The sequence below is a fragment of the Schistocerca nitens genome, chromosome 3 (assembly GCF_023898315.1).
Source record: "Schistocerca nitens isolate TAMUIC-IGC-003100 chromosome 3, iqSchNite1.1, whole genome shotgun sequence".
In the NCBI taxonomy this organism is placed as follows: Eukaryota; Metazoa; Arthropoda; class Insecta; order Orthoptera; family Acrididae; genus Schistocerca; species Schistocerca nitens.
The window spans coordinates 680,910,923-680,929,334 of NC_064616.1; the positions used below are offsets into that span (position 1 = coordinate 680,910,923).

At 44.2% G+C, this 18,412-nt stretch overlaps 2 protein-coding genes across 2 annotated transcripts in view; both read right to left on the reverse strand.

The window, feature by feature from the left end:
• Window positions 1-6,262: 6,262 nt before the first annotated feature.
• The window catches only part of LOC126248638 (tRNA (guanine(6)-N2)-methyltransferase THUMP3-like), a 136,813-nt gene continuing 124,663 nt past the window's right edge, over window positions 6,263-18,412 (reverse strand). Inside the window, exon 8 of the mRNA XM_049949820.1 lies at window positions 6,263-8,954. The gene's annotated coding sequence lies outside the window, so the exon portion shown is untranslated. The remainder of the gene's footprint in view (window positions 8,955-18,412) is intronic.
• LOC126249387 (uncharacterized) lies at window positions 17,586-18,113 on the reverse strand. The gene has a single exon (XM_049951040.1). It carries the CDS (start codon window positions 18,111-18,113, stop codon window positions 17,586-17,588), a length of 528 nt encoding a protein of 175 aa, XP_049806997.1.

The following is an 18,412-nucleotide window of genomic DNA, read 5'->3' on the forward strand; positions in this document are numbered from 1 at the left end:
CCTATTCTGATTATAAAACAAAAACCATTTAACAGACGTTAGACGTTACGACAAGTCAGGTGGGAGACACTCAAGCAGCCCCCCCCCCCCCCCCACCTACAATCCTGATCTCTTCCCATGCAATTCTATTATCTGTTGGACAAGGGTGTGCAGCAGGTCACAGTGTTTTACCAAACAGGTGCCTTCAACCTGGTGCTTCGGTGGGATGTTTGCCTCAATGCTCATGGCGATTTTGCCCAGTTGGCATACCTACTCTGGACTGTGCAGCCTCTAAACAAAAACTTTTTCATCATCCCTTATACAATAGTCCCATACTTGTGCTGAGCTCTGTGACTGTCACATGTTGACTACAAAACTGGTTGGGGTGAGCATCCTCCACAGTAGGCTCTGTCTGAGTAGCTCTCTCTAGCTTATTTGGCTGACCAAAAGCCCCTCTTATTCTTTGGACTCTGATCACTTTTATCCTTTATTTACTGGGAGAATTATGCTTTTTCTTGTTCTCCCCTGTACTAGATTGTGTGAGAACTCTGTTCCACAAGCAGAACAGCATTTGTTCAAACATTTTATAAGTTTTACAATCACAACCAGAAGCACTGCATGATTTCCATTGCCTTTTGCATGGTGTTCAGTTTTCTTATTACATTCCTCACTGCCACAGTGAGTGTGCACTGCCATCCTGTTGCCGTACTTGGTTAAAATTAGAAATTATCCCTCTGATGTGGCAGCTGAAGGCTGCCTGGTTGCTTAAACGTGTATTAGAGACCCAATCATCAATATGCACTACCCCCAGCAGATGACACCTGTAATGTAGTGCAAAGATCTGCAAACACGAATTTTAATTGCCACACTTGTGTACTATCCAGTGAGTTTGAACACTTTTCCATAACTTAATATAAATTAAACCATCATTAACATCCCCCAAAATATATGATCTGAAATGGTTCAAGAATAAAATTTCACAATTAAATTTATTGCGAAAGACAACAGATATGTTATTGACAATCACAATTGTGAATCGGGATCTAAGAAACAAACATCAATTAGCTACAGACAAATCTGAGACTGGTCAATTGGTGTTTGACCATAAACCTACCCAGTGTGATGAGAGGGGGCAACAAAAATTATTAATGACTCAGAAACTGCATGCAAGTGATTAAGCACTGGTGTGAGGTACAATTATCATGCAATAGTGAAGTGTGGTGTGTCAGTGCTACTGAAAACCCTGCACCAGAGTGGCGTTGGAACAACTTAACAATTTCCGAACTGCCGGAGCTATGTATATTACCGATTGGTGTGTGTGTCTATTGTGTATTAAACCGGGGACCTAGAAACGACAGAGAAGCTTCATCCTGCCGTAGCCCTCAGTGGTTCACAACCACACAACAGGCCACAGCAGTCCAGCCATCCCACCGCTGCCCCAGACCGAACCCAGGGTTACACCGACTAGTGTCATCCTGTACGGCGCCATCGGCTACAGAGTGTGGCTGCCGATGTTGTAGATGAGATGACTCTGGGTGAAGCTGATAGGCAGACCACCACCAACCTGATCAAGAAGTGCATTCGCAAACCTCGAAGTTCTCTGACCATTGGGACAGTGCAGATAAAAGACTAGTGAACTTGCCAGCTGTCTGGCAGAAAATGCCTCTTCAGCACTCAACAAGTATTTAAGAAGAAATTAAAAGACTTTCTGAATGACAACTCCTTCTACTCCATAGAGGAATTTTTAGACATAAATTAAGAAAAAAAGAAAAAAAAAACAAAAAATAAAAAAGTTGTTATATTAACTTAATTATGTTATTAAATTAACTTAATTATGTCATGTACTGGAAAATTTGACTCATTCCACATCATTACGAAATATCGTATTCATGATCCATGGAACTAGTATTAATCTAATCTAATCTAATCTAATCTAATCTGTAGTCACCAGGTAAAGCCTGTCCTGTTAAATCTGCCAAAAACTACTACTTGTGAATCATGGCTGTATGGGAAACTCTGCACCAATTGCATTTCAGAGAACCGTAGCATTTTACTCCCAACAATTCTGGCCAATGAATTTCCCTCACCCTGTGAAAGCAGCTCTGTCATGTGCACTCTGACGTCGCAATGCGGTCCTCCTACTACCAGTCTTGGTAATTACAACCATGGGAAGCACGTGGCTTGGAATCAGGCCAAAACATATGTACAGCCATGGCCTATGTGAAGTGCCACTGTATTCCACTCCCTGCTGTACCAGATGAGCACTTTGGGAAAAGTTGGCAACCAAAAGCCAGCTGGTTCTGTGACCAGTGCTCCACCATGATGGGAACAAACAGTGTCTGGTTGGCACTGCACACTGCCCCCACAGTTAAGCTATTAGCATGGCATCAGGGCAGTCCAAGATGACATGAAAACTCACCACCTGAATGGAGTTGGCTTACAGTTCCAGGCTCAGCAGATTTTAGCGACAGTCACTAGCCCTGTGGCCAATAACCTCGCTTGCCACCTGCTTGTGATTGTGACAGCCATTAACGATACTATGTGCATAAAGTGCCTTCCGTGAACTGCCCTGCCAAACACGCCAACCCTGTTGATGTCTGGCTGTGACATGGTCAAGTCAGTCCTCTGTGGCAATGCTGCTAAGGGCTGGAAGTGAAAAGGAATAGATAGGGCATTTGGAAGAAGTTTCCGACAGCCCAAGTAATTGTAATCCCAGAACATGCAAGTATGATTAGATCAATAACTGTGTGCATATATCCAATCATTACACATACCATAGTTAAATTTGATACAGATAAAAATCAGAGATGTAGCAGCCTGGAGGGCCTTCCATCTGGGAAATGGATGTATTGAAAGGATTTGCCATGTCTCAAGACCATGGCATTTGTAGCACCTTGGTACCACTATGTAATCTTTATCTGTGACACAGTTGTATCCCAGACACACTCTGTCCTACTTTAGTATAATGTTGCAGAGGGTAGCAGTAACCTCTACAACAACACAATGAACTACCATATCTTGCCTTAGTGCCTCTCTTAAATACAGTCCTGGAAATTGAAATAAGAACACCGTGAATTCATTGTCCCAGGAAGGGGAAACTTTATTGACACATTCCTGGGGTCAGATACATCACATGATCACACTGACAGAACCACAGGCACATAGACACAGGCAACAGAGCATGCACAATGTCGGCACTAGTACAGTGTATATCCACCTTTCGCAGCAATGCAGGCTGCTATTCTCCCATGGAGACGATCGTAGAGATGCTGGATGTAGTCCTGTGGAACGGCTTGCCATGCCATTTCCACCTGGCGCCTCAGTTGGACCAGCGTTCGTGCTGGACGTGCAGACCGCGTGAGACGACGCTTCATCCAGTCCCAAACATGCTCAATGGGGGACAGATCCGGAGATCTTGCTGGCCAGGGTAGTTGACTTACACTTTCTAGAGCACGTTGGGTGGCACGGGATACATGCGGACGTGCATTGTCCTGTTGGAACAGCAAGTTCCCTTGCCGGTCTAGGAATGGTAGAACGATGGGTTCGATGACGGTTTGGATGTACCGTGCACTATTCAGTGTCCCCTCGACGATCACAAGTGGTGTGCGGCCAGTGTAGGAGATCGCTCCCCACACCATGATGCCGGGTGTTGGCCCTGTGTGCCTCGGTCGTATGCAGTCCTGATTGTGGCGCTCACCTGCACGGCGCCAAACACGCATACGACCATCATTGGCACCAAGGCAGAAGCGACTCTCATCGCTGAAGATGACACGTCTCCATTCGTCCCTCCATTCACGCCTGTCGCGACACCACTGGAGGCGGGCTGCACGATGTTGGGGCGTGAGCGGAAGACGGCCTAACGGTGTACAGGACCGTAGACCAGCTTCATGGAGGCGGTTGCGAATGGTCCTCGCCGATACCCCAGGAGCAACAGTGTCCCTAATTTGCTGGGAAGTGGCGGTGCGGTCCCCTACGGCACTGCGTAGGATCCTACGGTCTTGGCGTGCATCCGTGCGTCGCTGCGGTCCGGTCCCAGGTCGACGGGCACGTGCACCTTCCGCCGACCACTGGCAACAACATCGATGTACTGTGGAGACCTCACGCCCCACGTGTTGAGCAATTCGGCGGTACGTCCACCCGTCCTCCCGCATGCCCACTATACGCCCTCGCTCAAAGTCCGTCAACTGCACATACGGTTCACGTCCACGCTGTCGCGGCATGCTACCAGTGTTAAAGACTGCGATGGAGCTCCGTATGCCACGGCAAACTGGCTGACACTGACGGCGGCGGTGCACAAATGCTGCGCAGCTAGCGCCATTCGACGGCCAACACCGCGGTTCCTGGTGTGTCCGCTGTGCCGTGCGTGTGATCATTGCTTGTACAGCCCTCTTGCAGTGTCCGGAGCAAGTATGGTGGGTCTGACACACCGGTGTCAATGTGTTCTTTTTTCCATTTCCAGGAGTGTATTAACTCGAACATTTTCTTAAATTCTTCTTCAGTAATATCGTCAAAAGTCTGCTCCCTTGCATTGTATCATATTTCCTCCTCCACCATGGTGGGGGAACATTGTATAAGATCAGCAGTGAGTTCTGCTTCTTTGGGGCCAACATTTTGTCTTCTTATTTAGGATTTCAGTTTTCATTATTTTGCTACCGTCCTCAGCAATAACATCAGATAGTTGTTGATACTTTGTGATTTTTATCTTTTCCTTGGTTGGGTTAATGGTTGCGGAGAAAGTATGTGCTTACAGGGTGAACATTAATAAAACTGACAATCTGCACGGACAGAGTCCTGACTGGAATGGAGGAAAAAAATTTCTATGAACATGTATCAGGAAATGTATTGTTGCCACAGTAGATGGTGTTGACGAATAACAGTTCCTCTGACCATGTGCCATGCGTTCCTTTTGTGCTGAAGGATGAGAGATTGACGCAACTTACTGTAAGCCACAGAATGTTCTGGCGTTCATGTTGGGAACAAGCCGAGATGGTGTTTGTTTACGGCCAAGCAGATGGAAATGGTTGAGAGACAACACAGCTATACCAAAACAAGTACCCCTACAGACACCAACCACATCACACAACATTTCAAGCCCTTCTTGGGAATTTCTGTGATCATGGGTCCTTTCAGACAGACAAACATGCAGGGATGCGGCAGACGGCGTATACCAGGCTGGGAGGACCAGGTTCTACAGGATATCGAGACGTGTCCAAAAGAACAGATACTATCTTCATATACATAACGCTTACCATCCAATGATCTTATTCAGAGTGGATGCACTCACATTGCTCAAACTCTTACAGGAATCAGTAGATTGACTGCCGTGAGTACCGAGTATAGTGGGCAGGGGCACTATAAATGTAGTGCGTGGACAGTAAATTGGAAATGTGGTCTCATGGGGAGCATGCCAGAGATAAGTCCCTGCAGTCACACTAGCCTCTGTGTCCTCAATGACTCGGTGGGATAGAGCATCTGCCATGTAAGCAGGAGTTCCTGGGTTCGAGTCCCGGTCAGAACACACATTTTCAACTGTCCCTTTTGATATTTATCAATGCCTGTAAGCAGCTAATGGTCTGGATTTCATTGTAATTTCATTCTTCAAGAGCTGCAAAACCACCAATATTATCTGTTCTTTTGGACATGTCCGAAAGAACAGGTACCATCTTCATATATTTGAGTGAATGGTTTGGCCACCAAGATCGCCCAACATGAATCCCATCGAACATTTATGGGACATAATCGCGAGGGGAATTCGTGCACAAAATCCTGCTCTGGCAACACTTTTGCAATTGTGGATGGCTATAGAGGAAGCAGGGGACTTCCAACGACTTGTTTAGTCCATGCCACATTGAGTTGCTGCACTATGCCAGGCAAAAGAAGGTCCCACGTGATAGTAGTAGGTACCTCATGGCTTGTCAACCAAGTGCATGTGAATGAAGTAAGTTTCTCAATATGACAGAGTAATTTTTTGGAAAATATTTTACTTTCAGCATACAAATAAAACACAACAAATTTAGAATTCCCACATTTTGTTACCAGACAACTGTTCTCAAATGATTGCAGCGAAGCTGTTGGTTAAAAATATTTAATTATCTCAAACTATCTCTTCACAGGTTGATGATAAGATGGTTATCTTTTTCTTATTTGTCATATTTATTTATTTGTCCATATGAATCTCTTTTCCAGTACATATGCTGTACACAACATATTGAACAGAAATACGTTTTGCTGTTGGTTTTACAATCATCAAACACATGTCATTTAAAATTTTATAACAAGTTGGATTCATATAGTGAATAATTACAAATTTGACTAAAATACTGTAGGGCTAAAAATTATTTTTATTTTAAATTATTTCCGTTTACTACAATACTATTTACATCCCATACTGCATTTTACTCTAATCATAAATAATTCAAAACTTCAAGTTTCCAACATTCACGTTTTTCACTATGCAGTTGCTCTTTAATGACTAATCAATTGAGTGTCACTTAGGCAACTTGCATGTGCCTAACCATTTATCTAATCATGGAAAGGGTGGCTATAGTGCACTGTGGAATTTGAGCCACATTTCATTTCTGGTGAATCTCCCTTCATTGACAGGTGAATGCTAGGTTAAAAGCCAGAGTGAAAAAAATTGACCCAGTAGGATTCGATCGCACAACCTTTCAGTTTTTAGTCAAACACTATACGACTAGACCAGCACACCAGTCACACTTTCTCCTAACTCAAGATACTGCTGCTCTCTCGAGTTATTGCAGCCATTTCACAACTTAATTTTAATTCATTGTAATCCAGCCAAGTAATATGAAATGTTTATAAATTATATACAAAAATCTTCCTCATAGGTCAGTGTATCTATTACTATAAAATGAACCGAATTCCCTGCAGCAGCTCCTGAGATTAGCCTGCAAACACAGATGGAAGCTAGGTGGTAACTTCAATTTTTGTATACACTACTGGCCATTAAAATTGCTACACCAAGAAGAAATGCAGATGATAAACGGGTATTCATTGGACAAATATATTATACTAGAACTTACAAGTGATTACATTTTCACGCAATTTGGGTGCACAGATCCTGAGAAATCAGTACCCAGAACAATCACCTCTGCCCGTAATAACGGCCTTGATACGCCTGGGCATTAAGCCAAACAGAACTTGGATGGCGTGTAAAGGTACAGCTGCCCATGCAGCTTCAACATGATACCACAGTTCATCCAGAGTAGTGACTGGCGTATTGTGACGAGCCAGTTGCTCGGCAACGATTGACCAGACGTTTTCAGCTGGTGAGAGATCTGGAGAATGTGCTGGCCAGGGCAGCAGTCAAACATTTCCTGTATCCAGAAAGGCCCGTACAGGACCTGCAACATGAGGTCGTACATTATCCTGCTGAAATGTAGGGTTTCGCAGGGATCGAATGAAGGGTACAGCCACGGGTCGTAACACATCTGAAATGTAACGTCCACTGTTCAAAGTGCCGTCAATGCGAACAAGAGGTGACTGACACATGTAACCAATGGCACCCTATACCATCACGCCAGGTGATACGCCAGTATGGCGATGACAAATACATGCTTACAATGTGCGTTCACATGGATGCGACACATGGATGCGACCATCACAATGCTGAAAACAGAACCTGGATTCATCCAAAAAAAATGACGTTTTGCCATTCGTGCACCCAGGTTCGTCGTTGAGTACACCATCGCAGGCGCTCCTGCCTGTGATGCAGCGTCAAGGGTAATCACAGCCATGGTCTCCGAGCTGATAGTCCATGCTGCTGCAAACGTCTTCGAACTGTTCGTGCAGATGGTTGTTGTCTTGCAAACGTCCCCATCTGTTGACTCAGGGATCGAGACGTGTCTGCACGATCCGTTATAGCCATGCGGATAAGATGCCTGTCATCTCGACTGCTAGTGATACGAGGCCGTTGGGATCCAGTACGGCGTTATGTATTACCCTCCTGAACCCACCGATTCCATATTCTGCTAACAGTCATTGGATCTCGACCAACGCGATCAGCAATGTCGCGATACGATAATCCGCAATCGTGATAGGCTACAATCCGACCTTTATCAAAGTTGAAAATGTGATGGTACACATTTCTCCTCCTTACACGAGGCATCACAACAACATTTCACCAGGCAACACCGGTCAACTGCTGTTTGTGTATGAGAAATCGGTTGGAAACTTTCCTCATGTCAGCTCGTTGTAGGTGTCGCCACCAGCGCCAACGTTGTGTGAATGCTCTGAAAAGCTAATCATTTACATATCACAGGATCTTCTTCCTGTCGGTTAAATTTCGCATCTGTAGCACATCATCTTCGTGGTGTAGCAATTTTAATGGCCAGTAGTTTATATATACCAGGTGGTTATAATTAAACTTTCACTATTTAACACGTTATAACACAGAAACTAATTACCGTAAGAGTACCAAACTTGGTAGCATTAACATCAAGGACAAGGAAAGAGAAATAATGCAAAATCAATCCAATCGAAACATTTTTAATGTGCTGCTACAGTACATAGTACCATTACATACCGGTAGCATTACTGCTACAGAAGGGGCACAATATGGCGCCCATCAGTGTCCAGAATTGCATTCAGCACAGAAGAACTAAGCATGTCTGTAGATATGCTGGCTTCCTCTCTTGATATGCTGCACTTCAGATCAGCACGTGTGTGAATGTTCCCCGGGTAAACCCTGTCCTTCAGAATTCACAGGGAGTGAGATCAGATGATTGTGCCAGCCAAGCAGTTGCAAATGATCAGCTGATAATTCGATCCTTTCCATATGTGTTTTGGAAAAGCAGGTGAACTTCATGCGCAACGTGCAGTGAGGCCCCATCTTGTATGAAAACTGTGGAGTTCAATGCGTCTCTCTCCTGTAGGGCAGGTATGACATGTTGGCGAAGCATATCGCAGTAATGCTGGCCAGTCACAGTGAACGTCTTTGGTCCTTGAGCGCCAACCTGTTAAAAAAAGAATGGGCCAATGATGAATGTAGCCGTGAAGCCACACTTTATGGTGAAATTTTTACCATACAGAGGAACTTCATGCACAATGACTGGAGGTGAAGATCCTCATACTTGGAAATTTTGTGTGTTCACCTCACCCGAAAGAGAAAAATGAGCTTTGTCTGTCCATAGGATGGTCCAGGGCCAGCCCTCATCAGCTTCAATCCTTGTGAGAAAGTGAAGAGCAAAGTCAACATGCCGTTGGGCATCCTGTGGTGCAAGCTGCTGTACGATATGGATCTTGTATGGGTACTATTTGAGAATGGTTTGAAGCACCTTCCGTACAGTGGACCACGGGATGTTCAACTGTCGTGACACAGCACGTGCACTACCTGATGATAGAGAATTGCACGCAGCATTGTGTGCCTTAGCAACAGTGATTTCATCAACCACCTGTAGTGCAACTGGCTGTTGGCCTCTTCCCGGAGTGACACCCAGTTCTCCAGTTGATTTGAACATCATGCTCCAAACAGCAAGTGGAAAAAGAGGACCCTTCCGTAATCCTTTCAGCTGCCAATATTCTCTAAGTGCAGCTGCAGCATTACTGTTGTTTTGATAATAGAGCTTCACCAATAATGCCCCTGCTCCTTTTGTCCAAGCTGATGTTGACACATCAACAAGGGCACTGCGATTGGTCAGGTGTGTGAGACTATGAATCACAATGACTGATCATGGCACCTGGTGGCCATAGTTGGAACTGGATGCTGATGCTGTGACACATGGAAATCGGGCACCCTATACTCTGGACATTAATGCTACCAAGTTTGGTGCTCATATGGTAATTAGTTTCTGTGTTATAACGTGTCAAATATGGAAAGTTTAATTATAACCAGAAAGATGTATACAGTCTCAATTCTAAAAGCAAGTCAGTGTTACTGTAAATATGGTGGACACCCGTCATGGATTAAATCTCATGCAGGTCTGACCTTGAGACAACCAGGAGCTGGTAATTCACTTTACTGCTAATTTCATTGCAGCGTTTATCTTTTCCAGGATTAAGTGGTCATATGTTACTACAGGCATGGGCTTCAATTGGCATCCTGTACGATGAACATTATGGATCAGTGCATAAAACTGACATTCACATAAGACCAACCACTCAGCATGCAAGTGTGGATGCACTATTGAACCATCCTATGGACCCTGAACCCACACTTTACCAGTGCCATGCTGCAGCATTCTCTAGACAGTTTGCATGTCGCCATGGCAAAGGCAGTATGGGCAACCGAGCATCGTCCCTCTTCTCCAGGAGGTCCTGCAGCGCCTCCTTCAACATAGATGGTCAACACAGATGCCGCAGAGTGCCCAAGTCCCAGGGGGGAGGGAGGGGGGGGCATGAAGATATTGCATATTGGCTGAATACAAAAATAGATATTTAAGTTCTGATCTTTAACTGTGGAAGTTGTGTAGAAAATCAGGCAGAATTTTTACAGACTGTCCCTATGGCCTACACCATTTCACAATCTTGATGTGATATGGTCCTCATCTACTCTTGAGAGCCCATTACTTTAGTTTGTATGGAGAATTTGGCTACTGATGAGCCATCTCAAACTATTATAGTACACAATGTTGTTCCACTAGTTATTTAAGCGCAACAGCAGCCAACATTTGATAGCAGGCAGGATTATTCCATCAGATGGTGAGACCAACCAACTGATAAAGAAACTCAAAAGACACAGAAAGCTCTGTGGCATTGAGATGGCTCTGACACTGATTTTGATTACTTGGAATGCTTTTCAATACCCACAGCCCTAATTAAACTCCTTTATGGTTGGCAATCTCTGCCTCACATCAACTAGCTAGACTGATATGTAGACAGCACTCCAGTTTCAGTATGCCTTAAAATGTTATCGAGAGCAGATACTTCACAACAGTGATGGTCCGGAGGGGGAACTGTGTGTTCATAATTTCTTTCGAGGCAGGTAAGCTGGTTTGACACAAGAATCAGTTATATGCCTGCTAGCCCGTGCAGCTCCAAACTTGCCTGTTTTATGCTGTCCACCCAACACCATCTCTGCATGCCACAAGCTTACAGACAGGAGACAGGTTCTCTGGAGTGGTTATCCACTGAGATCACATCATCAGTACTGACATAATTATTTCTTCCCTATCATTGGACTTCCTGGTTCTAACATATGCTCATGCCAAAGACCTGACGACCCACCCATTTCACTGCTCCACTATTAGAACCATAGCTGCTACACTAATGTCTCCTCCCTCCTTGGAACCAAATGTCCTCAAAACCTCTTATCTTGAACTGTGAACCAGGGGCTGTTACATCACGGGCCAGCACAGGTGGCAAAGATTTGCAGAACACTGATGAATGATGCAGGAACTGGCAGTTGACCCTGGACATAAATAAATGTTATATATTGCATATTCATAGCAAAAGTGTTGCACTACTGAACAACTACACTACTGATGACAAATTGCTGGAAACAAGAATCACCTTATAATATCTGAGAGTATCTATCTGTGCGACCTTAAGTGGAACAACCACATGAAACAAATAGTAGGAAAAGCAGATGCGAAACAGATTTGTAGGGAGACTCTTGAGGAAATGTAATTCATCCACTAAAGAACTGTCTTAAAAAGCACTTGTTCGACTGATTCCTGAGTACTGTTTATCAATCTAGGACACTTTCCATGTAGGACTGACATAAAAGAGAGAAGATCAAAGAGTGGCACCTTTCATCAAGGGATTGTTTAGTTGGCAACAGAATGTTATAGAGATGCTCAACAAACTCCAGTGGTAGATGGTGCAAGAGAGATACTGTGTGTCATGGAGAAGTTTGCTACAGAAATTATGAGAGTGTACTTTCTGGGAAAAGTAGGACAACATATTACTTCCTCCCACATACGTCTAGCAAAATGATCACAACGGGGAAATTGGAGCTTACCAACAATCATTCCTCTCACGCACAATCTGCAAATGGAATAGCGAAGGGGGAATCAGTTAGAAGTACCAGAAGTAGCCACATCACACACCATCAGGGGGCCTGAAGGGTATTCATGTAGATGCAGAAGTAGCTCTTGTCAGCATTCCTCTCCTGTGGAGTAGCAAGCACAAAACTGGTAGATTTCAGTCATGTTCACCAGCCACAGGTGGGAAGATACTTCAGACTTTCAAGACTCACCAAAACCGAGGGAGCTATCACAAACCTGAAGCTAAACCTGCACCATCAGCAGTGGCACAGTTGCAACTGCCCGCAGTGATGCACCTAACACTACCATAGGCTTGTAAATCATTTCATTGTTAACTTCAGTGCTGGATTAACTGCTTCCATGCTTGCTTCCGATTTCGATTTCAATTGGCTGCTTACTCCACCTGTTACTTTATTACTAATAACAACCTCTGTGATTTTCAACAACTTCCTCTGGACTTTTTTGGACAGACAGTAATATTGTTCATGGTGATCCACAGCACCTGGTTGTGCAACTGTATATGCCAACTTAGCATTTCTGAGAGTTAACAAAGTTCTGGCAACCATGCCACGTAACACACAGTGTGAAAACATCTCAGTATATGGTATAAGGGAGGGCAAGTTGCACTATATGACAAAAGTGTGTGTAAAACATAATTTTACTAGAATATAAGATGGAGAACAAGCTTAAAAAAATCATTGTGTTTTAAAATGTTAAAAATTTCCTTCATGACCACATAACTAAAAAAATTCAGAAACTGAAGGAAGATACATAACACAAATAATTCAGTTTTTATAGGACGCAAATAACAGAAGTTTGAAATTAAAACTTTATACCACAATTCCAGTTGCTTCAATAGCTTTCCTGCCTTATGTTGCACACCTGATCAGCAAACTCCTAATCATTTATGAAATGCCTTATCTCTTATGAGAAGAACGTGGCAACTGCCATAACTTCAATGTAATTTAGGTGGCTTTTAGTGCTCGCTAATCTCAGTCAAAATGGTGGCACAGCTTCTCAATTCTGCGCCCCGTGTTTGAAACCTGATTATTACTTTTATTTTTGTTTTTAATTAATCTATCCATGTCTGTAGAAGGTTACTCCATGAATGTTTCTTTATCACGGTAAGGGATACAGGGATATTAACTGCAAAATTACAACTGGGTTTCAAACTAAGTGTCATAAAAAACTATATTATATATGCGTGTAAGGTATTTTCATGGGTTACAATCTTTTTAAATTCTCATATTCTTATACACTGATCAGCCAGAACATTATGACCACTGACCTACTATCGATATAAACCCATCAAGGTGACAGCAGTGTCACCTGGTGAGGAATGGCTGCTAGTCAGACACACACAGTGAGCATGCTGCCCATGTGTAGAATGGGAATGGTGAGTGATCTATCTGAGTTTGACCGAGGGCAGATAGTGATGGCTCAGGGGCTCAGCATGAGCATTTTGGAAACTGCATGGCTTGTCGGGTGTTCGAGGAGTGCTGGTGTCAGTGTCTTCAACACATGTGAAACCAAGATGAAATCAATTCCAGACGTTATGGGGTTCGGTGGCCACCTCTCATTACAGATGGCAGACATCGCAGGCTGGGCAGACTGGTAAAACAGGACAGGCAGCGAACTGTGGTGGAACTAACATCAGACTAATGCTGGGCAGAGTACAAGTGTGTCTGACTGTGCAGTGCACCGAACATTCGTAACGATGGGCCTCCACAGCCAACAACCCATACATGTGCCGATGTTAACGCCACGACATCGGCAAGAGACCATCAGCACTGGATGTTGATGTAGTGTGATGTAGTGTCAGAGCGTTGCATAGTCTGATGAATACCGACACCTTCAACACCATGTCGATGGGAGGGTGCGAATCCATCGTCTTCCAGGGCGACAACTCCTCGACATGTGTGCTGTGGGATGGAGACAAGCTGCTGGCAGCTGCACTATGCTCTGGGGAACATTCATTTGGGCATCCATGGGTCCAGTGGAGCTCGTGCAAGGTGACATAATGGACAAGAGTATCACACACTGGTTGCAGACCATGTACACCAGGGGTCGGCAACACGTTGATCGCGATCTACTGGTAGATCGCGAGTGCTTATTTGGTAGATCATGAGAGTACTGAGAGTGCAAAAGAAAAATTGTTGAATAAAATCATTAATTGTTTTCCGTAGCAGTAAACATGTGTCCTTGTTCAACACAAGTTGTTTTGTTTGTTAATAACAGCGTAGAACTGGTACCAACATCTACCTTGAACCTCTAAAATTTTCTGCCACATTAGTTAAATCAGCCGCCACCTGCACGACACTTGTTGCTGCATTGTTTCACTCATCTTTGTGAAATGTGTTTGATACGTGTCAGGAGAAGACGGTGAGTTTCGTGCCGTGTACTACCAACTTCTGCGATGTAGTAGAGTATGGAAAGGACATAGAACTTTTTTATGCCAGTACTCAGCACTGAGCATGCGTAGTTGCATACTTTGTTGACACTTTCGTGAACGTACGAGTAGTGCAGCGACTTGACACATAATGAGTTGTGTATAAAAAAAATGTGAAATTTATCATTTTCATTCTGAATGGGAACACGAATTTGTCGTAACTGAAAGAAATGTCACATGCATTTGTTTATTGTGTTACACTAAGATTGCTTTTGTGAAAAAGACAAACGTCAAGAGACATTTCAAAACTGTGCACCCACATGTTAACACCGAGTTTCCTGTAAACTCCAAACTGAGAAAATCAGTTAAGTGTTCAACAAAGAATGTTCACAAAACCAGTAGACAAAAGTGTTGCTTCCACTCTTGCTTCTTATTCTATTTCGAATGTATTGGTGAAAAGGAAGAAACCCTTCGAAGATGGTGAATTCGTGAAAGAAGCATTTTGAGAAGCTGCTGACGAGTTGTTTCATAATTTCAAGAACAAGTCTGAAATACACTCCTGGAAATTGAAATAAGAACACCGTGAATTCATTGTCCCAGGAAGGGGAAACTTTATTGACACATTCCTGGGGTCAGATACATCACATGATCACACTGACAGAACCACAGGCACATAGACACAGGCAACAGAGCATGCACAATGTCGGCACTAGTACAGTGTATATCCACCTTTCGCAGCAATGCAGGCTGCTATTCTCCCATGGAGACGATCGTAGAGATGCTGGATGTAGTCCTGTGGAACGGCTTGCCATGCCATTTCCACCTGGCGCCTCAATTGGACCAGCGTTCGTGCTGGACGTGCAGACCGCGTGAGACGACGCTTCATCCAGTCCCAAACATGCTCAATGGGGGACAGATCCGGAGATCTTGCTGGCCAGGGTAGTTGACTTACACCTTCTAGAGCACGTTGGGTGGCACGGGATACATGCGGACGTGCATTGTCCTGTTGGAACAGCAAATTCCCTTGCCGGTCTAGGAATTGTAGAACGATGGGTTCGATGACGGTTTGGATGTACCGTGCACTATTCAGTGTCCCCTCGACGATCACCAGTGGTGTACGGCCAGTGTAGGAGATCGCTCCCCACACCATGATGCCGGGTGTTGGCCCTGTGTGCCTCGGTCATATGCAGTGCTGATTGTGGCGCTCACCTGCACGGCGCCAAACACGCATACGACCATCATTGGCACCAAGGCAGAAGCGACTCTCATCGCTGAAGACGACACGTCTCCATTCGTCCCTCCATTCACGCCTGTCGCGACACCACTGGAGGCGGGCTGCACGATGTTGGGGCGTGAGCGGAAGACGGCCTAACGGTGTGCGGGACCGTAGCCCAGCTTCATGGAGACGGTTGCGAATGGTCCTCGCCGATACCCCAGGAGCAACAGTGTCCCTAATTTGCTGGGAAGTGGCGGTGCGGTCCCCTACGGCACTGCGTAGGATCCTACGGTCTTGGCGTGCATCCGTGCGTCGCTGCGGTCCGGTCCCAGGTCGACGGGCACGTGCACCTTCCGCCGACCACTGGCGACAACATCGATGTACTGTGGAGACCTCACGCCCCACGTGTTGAGCAATTCGGCGGTACGTCCACCCGTCCTCCCGCATGCCCACTATATGCCCTCGCTCAAAGTCCGTCAACTGCACATACGGTTCACGTCCACGCTGTCGCGGCATGCTACCAGTGTTAAAGACTGCGATGGAGCTCCGTATGCCACGGCAAACTGGCTGACACTGACGGCGGCGGTGCACAAATGCTGCGCAGCTAGCGCCATTCGACGGCCAACACCGCGGTTCCTGGTGTGTCCGCTGTGCCGTGCGTGTGATCATTGCTTGTACAGCCCTCTCGCAGTGTCCGGAGCAAGTATGGTGGGTCTGACACACCGGTGTCAATGTGTTCTTTTTTCCATTTCCAGGAGTGTAGTTGCTGCCATCGAATCCTTTCAACTTTCATCAAGAACAGTCACAAGGAGAGTTGAAAATATGTCTAATGATGTTTTCTCTCAACTAAAAACAGATTTGGATGAGTGCTGTTATTTTTCAATGAAATTAGATGAGTCCATTGATGCAACAGGTACTGCTCAGTTGCCCGTTTTTTGCAAGGACGGTTTTTAATAACTTTACTGTCAAGGAAGAACTTTTGAAAGTAATTTCTTTGAAAGGCCATACAAGAGCAGAAGATATATTTTTTGCCATGAAGCAACTCATTCTATCAGAGAAAATACCTATCCACAAGCTTGTAAGCATTACCACAGATGGAGCCAGCATTGAGAGGTTCTAAAAGTGGTTTTATTGCTCTGTGTGCCAAAGAGATGAAAGTTTTCCACCGTTGAATGAAACTACGAATACTGTTGTAAAGATAGCCAACAAAATTAGGTCTCACTCTTTTCAAAGATTTGGCAAATGAACTAGAACTACAGCATGGAGATTTACTGCTCCATACTGAAGTGCGTTGGCTCAGCAAGGGAAAAGTGCTGCAACATTTCCACAAGCTCTTACCGGCTATCAAACTGTTTTTGCAAGAACAAGGTGAGAATAGTCTGTCAGCTTGTATTTAAGATCCTCTCTGGCTTATGAATTTTGCTTTCTTAATTGACCAAACAGAAAAGCTTAACCCTTAACTACTATGGTCATTCACAGGAACACAATTACTATGGAGGGGTCTCACAGACAACATTTTTATATTTTATATATCAAACCAGAATTTTGCTGAATATAGAGTTTCTTGACTTCTTGTCGTTCATTACACAATTAAAACAAAGTGAAATTTGGACTATATTTTTATTTTATGAGTTACGAAAATAACAGAAAATAGTTAGCGCTCTACTCACACACAGATTTTCATCAGAGGTATTATATTACAAATTGGCAATATAACTAGGTGGAAAAATCCAACTTGACTTACGATAAATTGTGTGCGAAGTCAACTTGCAGTTTATGACTCATCTTTGCAATGTAGAGTGAATATTTCAGTCCATAAGTCTATGAATGGAGAAACTTTGCCACATTTTACTTCTAAAATTACAAGAAAAAACTAAATACATGTTCTCATGTGCCACTGAATCATATTTTAGTCAATTTCTACCTGCACACACTTCACGTAGACCTTCCTGGAACACTCCAAACAAATCAGAACACCACACCGTTGACATGGATATCTTGTTTTCCTCTTCAGATGAGGAGGGCAAAAGGCACACGTTTTTCGATTTTCGAATTCTTATTTCTGTGTCTGAGGCTCATCTTGTAAGTGAAGTATTCTTCTGATTGTGTCACTCAACTCTCGTGGCAAGCATCCAATAGAAATTCTACGCTTCATATGAGGTTCAACTACGTCTCTTGCTAGAATCTTCATGAAGCTCAATCTCGTCATTACCTCTGTCTTTGGATAAGCTTGATGTACCACATAACAGTTTACAGCACAAGCAACATCCACTAATATGAAGAAAATAGCCAAAGGCCATCTTCTTGTCCAGTGGCTTGACAAATGAGCTGCACACCTTTGGTCGACACAGTGCACACCACCTTTTGTTGTGTTATAAAACAGGATGATATCAGGTTTTCCTGATTCAGGATCATTGTTTACTGAATGGTGCATAGGAGATATCAGTAGTGCAGCATTGGACTTCTTGGGCACAATGGAAACCAGAGTCATGTCTTCTGTAAAACTGCAAACAGATGTCTTCACACGACGTTTCTTATTAGGTAAGAAGTTCTGTGGGATCTCCTTTTTGTTCTTTTTTAGCATACCAACGTATGTGAGACCTTTTTTTGAAAGTTCATTGACTAGTTCTACTAATGAGTACCAGTTGTCACCTGTAACATTTCTCCTTGTGTTTTCATTGGGTTTCACCAATCGAAGAACAGCCTGTGTGGGAACACTGTGACCTTTCTCATGGCTGGGAAGGGTGTGACCGTCGCTGCCTTTTCCAGAATAAATGTATGCATTATACAAGTAATTTGTATGAGCGTCAAACACTGAACTTTCAGGCCATACTTTGCCGGTTTGTTTGGCATGTACATTCTAAACCCACACCTTCCACGAAA